This window comes from Cyclopterus lumpus, chromosome 18 (assembly GCF_009769545.1).
Source record: "Cyclopterus lumpus isolate fCycLum1 chromosome 18, fCycLum1.pri, whole genome shotgun sequence".
Taxonomy (NCBI): Eukaryota; Metazoa; Chordata; class Actinopteri; order Perciformes; family Cyclopteridae; genus Cyclopterus; species Cyclopterus lumpus.
The window spans coordinates 4,253,926-4,261,120 of NC_046983.1; the positions used below are offsets into that span (position 1 = coordinate 4,253,926).

Genomic DNA, 7,195 nt, shown 5'->3' on the forward strand with positions numbered 1-7,195 from the left:
AGACTTAAAACGACTACAAAGAGACCTAAAATGACTACAAAGAGACACAAAACGACTACAAAGAGACTTAAAATGACTACAAAGACACTTAAAACGACTACAAAGAGACCTAAAATGACTACAAAGAGACACAAAACGACTACGAAGAGACTTAAAGAAACTACAGACCTAAAACTACTACAAAGAGACTTAAAACATCTATAAATAAAAAACAACTCCTCTCAGTAAAACAACAAAAAGAGGCTAAACATCTCGTCTGTGGCTCTGATGAAGGAGAGGTGTGAGATCTTTTTCATGTGCCCAGGAGACCAGAATCTCATAATCTGACAGAACCACCTGAGACACGGAGCAAGCCCTGCTAGAGTTACGCAATTGAGCTATTTTACATTTTCTAATTTCTGTACGTAACGAAACTGGGGTGTAAAATAACTTAATGTTTAGCTTTTAATTGTTTTTAATAAAAGCTTATTTATATATTATTAGTATTATGTATAGCGTGTTTATTATAATATTTTGTGAATATAATTTAAGGTTTTAAAAAATAACTATTAAACCTCTATTTAGGCATAAAATGAGCCTAGAACTATAACGATGCCCGAAGACGGCTAGAACTCTGCCTCCCTCTAGTGGCCAGAAACACACATTACACCCACATGGTTATTGGAACGCAGAGAAATATGATAAAGTAGTTGTTACAATACAGTTTGAGATAGTGGGAGAAATTAAAGGATTGTGAGTAAATTAAATAGTCGATAACAGAGCGTTCAAATCTGTTTATTGATCCACTGCTCATGGGTTCAATACAACAGTCAGCATTTTACTTCACAATAAAAAACTGTAAAAACACACAAACGCACAACCTTCAGCATGAGAGTCAACAAGCACACACAAACACACACACACTTTAAATAGCAGCTGTTGTGCAGCACACACACACACACGCACACAAACAGAGATAATAAATGGGAGAAAGAAGATACAGAAACATAAATCAGCGACATTTAAAAAAAGAAAAAAGGTGTCGTCACATTTACACTGAATATGAGGACTCGAGAAATGCAATAATCCGGTTTGCGACACTTTCCTCCACTGATATAAAGAATATTACAATATAATTCAAAGGAAAAGCAATTTTCTCAGGACCCAAAAAAAGTAAAAATTCCAAGTTTTTACGTGGAGTAAAACAAATTAAAAAAGAAAACATACAAGTTCACATTTTGAAGAGACACAAATCTACATTTAAATTCAACTGAGAGGAAAAAAGAAGTAAAGAAAATTAATCTGGAGCATCTCAGTAGTCTTGATCAATTTAGAGTTCCAGCAGAATATCATTATCTAATCAATATCTAATCAATATCTAATCAATATTGTGATACGATACTAGATATCGTCCCGCATTTTAGATATGTAAAGTAAGTATTTACAGTTAGTCGTTATATCCACGTTACTGATGATTATTTATCACAAATCTCATTCAAATATTTTGTAAAATTCTATAATATTGTCACATTATTGATATTGAGGTATTTCATCTAAAAGATATCGAGGTGTCAGATTTTCTCTGTGTCGCCCGGCAACAAGTGATTAATTTAATGATACAAATAAAATAAATTGATACATTTCTTTAAAAAAAATCACCAACTGAAGAAATTAAATGAATAAACCGCATAAACCAGAGAAATAAAGATGTTACGTGTTCCGCAACAAATTTCTCAAACTATGATTTGTAGTCGATTAATTAATTTCCCTTTTTGGTAAATTAATAAGCTAATTTTAATGAAACGTTAAAATTGGTTTGTGTAAAGAGTGAAACTTGAAAAAAAAAACAAAAAAAAAAACGATGCGCATTAATAACGAAAATAAGCCTTAAAAACGAACTCTTCACACACCAAGAAGCTGAAATGAAGGAAATTAAACCCGCGTGTAGCAGAACAAGATCTCAGCGACTTGAACCGCAGCTTTCTGGCTGCTTTTTATTTATTTATTATTTATTATTTTACTAAGTTTTGAATGAAACAGCTGATCCAGATCCGGACGGGGGGGGAACCAGGGCTCACAGCTCCGTCTTGTGCCCAGAGAGAGGCACCCGAGGCTGGATGTCCTCGCCCGATGACGCCCCCCCTCCGTCGGCTCTCTCCACGGGCGCCTTGCTCTTTTTCTTCTTCTTGGCCTTCTTCTCGTTCTTCTTCTCGCTCTTCTTCTTCTTCTTGGTCGCCTTCTCCCCCTCCGAGCCGCCGCCGTCCTCTCCCTTCTTACCCCCTTTCTTCTTCTTCTTCTTCTTCTTCTTGTCCTCCGCGATGGCCGCCTGGTCGCCCTTCTTCCTCGTCGGTGACCACTCCTCGTCCAGGCACGCTGAGACCAACGGAAGAGATGGAGGTGAAGTGAAGGGCATACTCGTGTGTACTTGTGTGTATTTGTGTGTATTTGTTACCTTTGTCTTGTCCTTTGAGAACATGCTTCTCACACAGGAAGGAGGTCAGGTCTTCCTCCTGGCTTCCTTTGTACCAATCCTCAATCACGTCCTCGTACTTCTCTATCAGCACATCACACTGATAGAGCACAAGTTGTCAGATGTGTGTGTGTGTATATATATATATATATATATATATATACACATACATACATACATATATATATATATATATATATATATATATATATATATATATATATATACACATACATACATACATATATATATATATATATATATATATATACACATACATATATATATATATATATATGTATATGAATGTGTATATATACATATATATGTGTATATATATGTATGTGTATATATATATAAAAATAAACAAATATATATAAATATAAATAAAGAAATAAATAAGTAAAAAAACTAATGTTTTTTATATATATGTGTGTGTATATATATATATAAATATTGATATGCGTGTATGTGTATATATATATATATATATATATATATATATATATATATATATATAAACAAATATATATAAATAAATATATAAATTAATAAGTTTAAAAAGACTAATATGTTTTCCCAACAATGACAGTTTCCTAAAATCAGATAACATACTGAATCGTAACTATCGCGATGTCGTCCATAAAACCAAGAAATGAGTCCGCGGTTTTTTTTTGCCACTTCCTGTTTCCTCTTCCCAAACTTTCTTTTTTTCACGTGTTTTAAAAAAAATAATTCTGTGGATAGAACAAGCTTTGCTCTACGGTATAAAATAGGTCAGTGAACGCCCCTTCTGGTGAAATTAGAAGCTTTAACGTGAAGTCATCAACGAAATGTGTCGGTATCATGAACGTTTGTTTAATTTCCTGTTTGTTTCCACAGCTGTTCTTAATTAATAATAAGAAAAGTGTGACCGTGAAAGCACCTGTTTTTTAAGGTCGGCCACCTCTGCCGAGGTCTCGTTCCACAGCTCGAAGGGAATGTCCATCACCACGTTGACGCCTTTGTTCACCAAACCGTGGAGCGTGGAGAAGGTCTCCGACATGCCCTGAGACACACGGCACCTCAGGGGTTAATGTCTAATAATAGAAGCTGTAACATGTTGGAAATACACACACACGCGCACACACACACACACACACACACACACACACACCTTGGCAAAGCGGTTACTTCCACTTCTCTCTTTGTGCAGATTGTACGTCAACAGCCTCTGACACACATTTTCTACAACCTCGATGAATCTGAGGTCTCTGGAGAGAGAAAGAGGGAGGGAGAGAGAGAGAGAGAGAGAGAGAGAGAGGGAGGCAGAGAGAGAGAGAGAGAGGGAGAGGGAGAGAGGGAGAGAGAGAGAGAGGGAGGCAGAGAGAGAGAGGGAGAGAGAGAGGGAGGCAGAGAGAGAGAGAGAGAGAGAGAGGGAGAGGGAGAGAGGGAGAGACAATGTTTACCGAGGGAATAAATCAAGAGAAGTAGAGTCACTTATATAGACTTCTATACAACCAGAGGAGTCGCCCCCTGGTGGTCAGGAGAGAGAATGCAGCTTTAACATATGAAGCATAGACTTCTATACAACCAGAGAAGTCGCCCCCTGGTGGTCAGTAGAGAGAATGCAGCTTTAACACATGAAGCATAGACTTCTATACAACCAGAGGAGTCGCCCCCTGGTGGTCAGTAGAGAGAATGCAGCTTTAACACATGAAGCATAGACTTCTATACAAACAGAGGAGTCACCCCCTGGTGGTCAGTAGAGAGAATGCAGCTTTAACACATGAAGCATAGACTTCTATACAAACAGAGGAGTCACCCCCTGGTGGTCAGGAGAGAGAATGCAGCTTTAACACATGAAGCATAGACTTCTATACAACCAGAGGAGTCGCCCCCTGGTGGTCAGGAGAGAGAATGCAGCTTTAACACATGAAGCATAGACTTCTATACAACCAGAGGAGTCGCCCCCTGGTGGTCAGTAGAGAGAATGCAGCTTTAACACATGAAGCATAGACTTCTATACAACCAGAGGAGTTTGTCACACTGTAAAACAACAACAAACACTCACGACTTGACGTATTTGATGGGCGGCGCCCCCTTGCTGTCCATGAAGCGGTAGTTCCGGCCGATGACCTCTTTGGTCTTCCCCGTCTCATCGAACGCCGACTTCATCTCGATGCTGACGAACTTACAGACTGGAGAATCGAGCGTTAAATCTATCACTCAGCTGACTATAAATACATGAAATACACACAATTTAAAGCTGATATTATCAGTGAATTGCTGTCCACACATCTAAAAGACATTAAAATATATTTAGTGTCAATTTAAAAAAAACTTCAACCTCTATTTGTTTCTTGCCCACAGCTCTTAAATAACCACATTCAAATGTCTAATTAAAAGTATATATTGTTAAAACTAATATTTTGTGACACTAAACTTCACCATTGAAAAGACCTAAACTAAAATATATAAATATATATACACAAATATAAATACATACACAAACATCTCTCTCTCTCTCTCTCTCTCTCTCTATATATATATATATATATATATATATAGATTGAATATGTATACAAATATAATTATGATATATATATAAATATATAATTATATACAGTATATATATATATATATATATATATATATATATATATATATATATAGATTGAATATGTATACAAATATAATTATGATATATATATAAATATATAATTATATACAGTATATATATATATATATATATATATATATATATATATATATATATATATATATATATATATATATATATATTGGCATCGATACATGTGTATTGTATGAAATATAGTGTGTAGTTCCTTCATGCTTCACATATGCAACATATATACACATATTTAAAATTAGAACAGAAGGAAATAAAGCAAAACAATACTTTAGTGCAAAAAGTGAAGGTGTGAAATAAGTCCCTTGTCCTTTATTAAATGTACATAGATGATTAATGCCATGTTAACCCTCTAAATCTACTCAAAACAACGTTATTTAGCTATTTAGTGTGTATTTAGTGTAATCTCTGTTGCCGAATGTCAACAGAGATTATTGTGGGAACAGCCTCGCGAGCCAGCAGAGACAACACAGTGACATCCGTTCCTCATTCTGGTCCACGGACCACGGCTTGGTTACCTTCGCATTTGTTGGGAAGATAGACCCAGTCGTCGTCCCCTCCGGTCTTCGCTGCTCCGACCGACGACATTACGGAGAAAAACGTTAAATATGCAGCTACAATCATATCGCCGGCTCTTTATTTACTCATTAAAATCGGTTTGCGGGTACAAAAACAGCTTGAAAGGGACCGTTATCGCCCGGTTTCTACATCCCTTCCTGGTTCATCACAGATGCAGCAAAACGAAGGAACGAGTACTTCCGCTTCGAGCTGAGGGGCCAATCAGAACGGTCGAAGTGGCAGCAGATGGACCAATGAGAGGCGGGGAGGTGGGCAAGATAAGGAAATAGAGACGTGAGGTATCACTCTGTTCCTTTTTTTGAGACAAGAACGAAACTCATTTATTTTCACCGTTTATTATTATTAATGTAAGGGCCGTGGTGGAATGTATTTAAGTATATTTACTCAAATACTTGTACGTTACCTGAGTATTTCTGCTATTGTATACATCTCAGAGGTAAATATTGTCCATTTATTGAACTACACCACATAGGTACATATTGCACTTTTTACTGTACTACACTTCAGAGGTACATATTGTACTTTTTTACTGTACTACATATCAGACTAAATTTATCTCAAAGTATCCTGTTCCTCTTGAGGTAAAACCTCGTATCTCAAGATGTTTGTGAGAAACTGAATGATAAAGTTTTTCCTCCATGTGTTGAGAAAATTACACAAATGTGTCGCCAAGTTGCCGTTTTTCATCTGCTGCACCTTCACAGGAGACCAGAAGGTGCCAAGCTCATTCCTTACGAGTAACTCCTCCTGTCTTGTACGATCTTTGGTCACAGGGTCTCCAGTTGTAATCTTTTATTTCATCCAGCAGAGGGAACCACTCGCAAAGCTAAAGCACAGAAGGTTACTGCTGGTTATGAAATATTGAACGTGTGCGTGCGTGTGTGTGTGTGTGTGCGCGTGTGTGTGTGTGTTCTGACACGTCAAGCCCATCGGTTGCCAATGGTGACACATGTGCTGGCATTTGATTGGTTTGGGGGTCACTGGACATGATTATTTAGCCGATAGCCTTCGACCAGAGACATGTAAATAGGTGTGAGTGAGTGAGTGTGTGTAGAAAAAACAGTGGAGAGAAAATACTAGAGGTTGTTATCAATCAATCAATGACATCAGTCTTTGTTAGTGTTGTGTTGTGCTGCATTGCACTGCTAATATTTAATGACTAAATTGTAATTACCTGCATAGATACTGCAGAGGAAGATTAGCTGTGGAGCTAACGAGCACATTTCCATTGAGGTGGAAACGGACATGAGGATTAATGTGCACTGTCGCTGGTTAACAAATAAATATAAAGGATGATAAGATCCGTAGCAGAGAGTGGACGGACTGTGCCAACGTTCCCAGTAATCACCTGTAGAGGAGTAACACATGCACCCTTTAATACACTGCGATTCTGTGCGCTTGAATGTGTTTGAATGCATTCCTTTGTGTGTGTGTGTGTGTGTGTGTGCGTGTGTGTGAGAGGAAATAAAGCACTGTGTTTCGCAGTAAGATAAGAGTGTTTCTCAGTAGTTCAATAATAGTCCAGTTTTGCTGAG

At 37.3% G+C, this 7,195-nt stretch overlaps 1 protein-coding gene across 1 annotated transcript; it reads right to left on the reverse strand.

Moving 5' to 3' along the window:
• Positions 1-1,922: 1,922 nt before the first annotated feature.
• On the reverse strand, positions 1,923-5,839 carry cnpy3 (canopy FGF signaling regulator 3). Its single transcript, XM_034557409.1, has 6 exons — positions 5,600-5,839; positions 4,503-4,629; positions 3,606-3,702; positions 3,375-3,497; positions 2,432-2,549; positions 1,923-2,352 (listed from the first exon to the last, which is right to left on the reverse strand). Exons 1-6 carry the CDS (start codon positions 5,703-5,705, stop codon positions 2,054-2,056), a joined length of 870 nt encoding a protein of 289 aa, XP_034413300.1. The 5' UTR covers positions 5,706-5,839; the 3' UTR covers positions 1,923-2,053.
• Between the last annotated feature and the right edge of the window lie 1,356 nt (positions 5,840-7,195).

Bases quoted from the DNA above. Each gene is read 5' to 3' on its own strand.
- cnpy3 (XM_034557409.1), bottom strand. From the start codon at position 5,705: ATGATTGTAGCTGCATATTTAACGTTTTTCTCCGTAATGTCGTCGGTC. The intron at 4,630-5,599 runs GTAACCAAGCCG...TCGATTCTCCAG, and splicing joins TCTTCCCAACAAATGCGAAG to TCTGTAAGTTCGTCAGCATC. The intron at 2,550-3,374 runs GTGCTTTCACGG...GTGCTCTATCAG, and splicing joins TGGCCGACCTTAAAAAACAG to TGTGATGTGCTGATAGAGAA.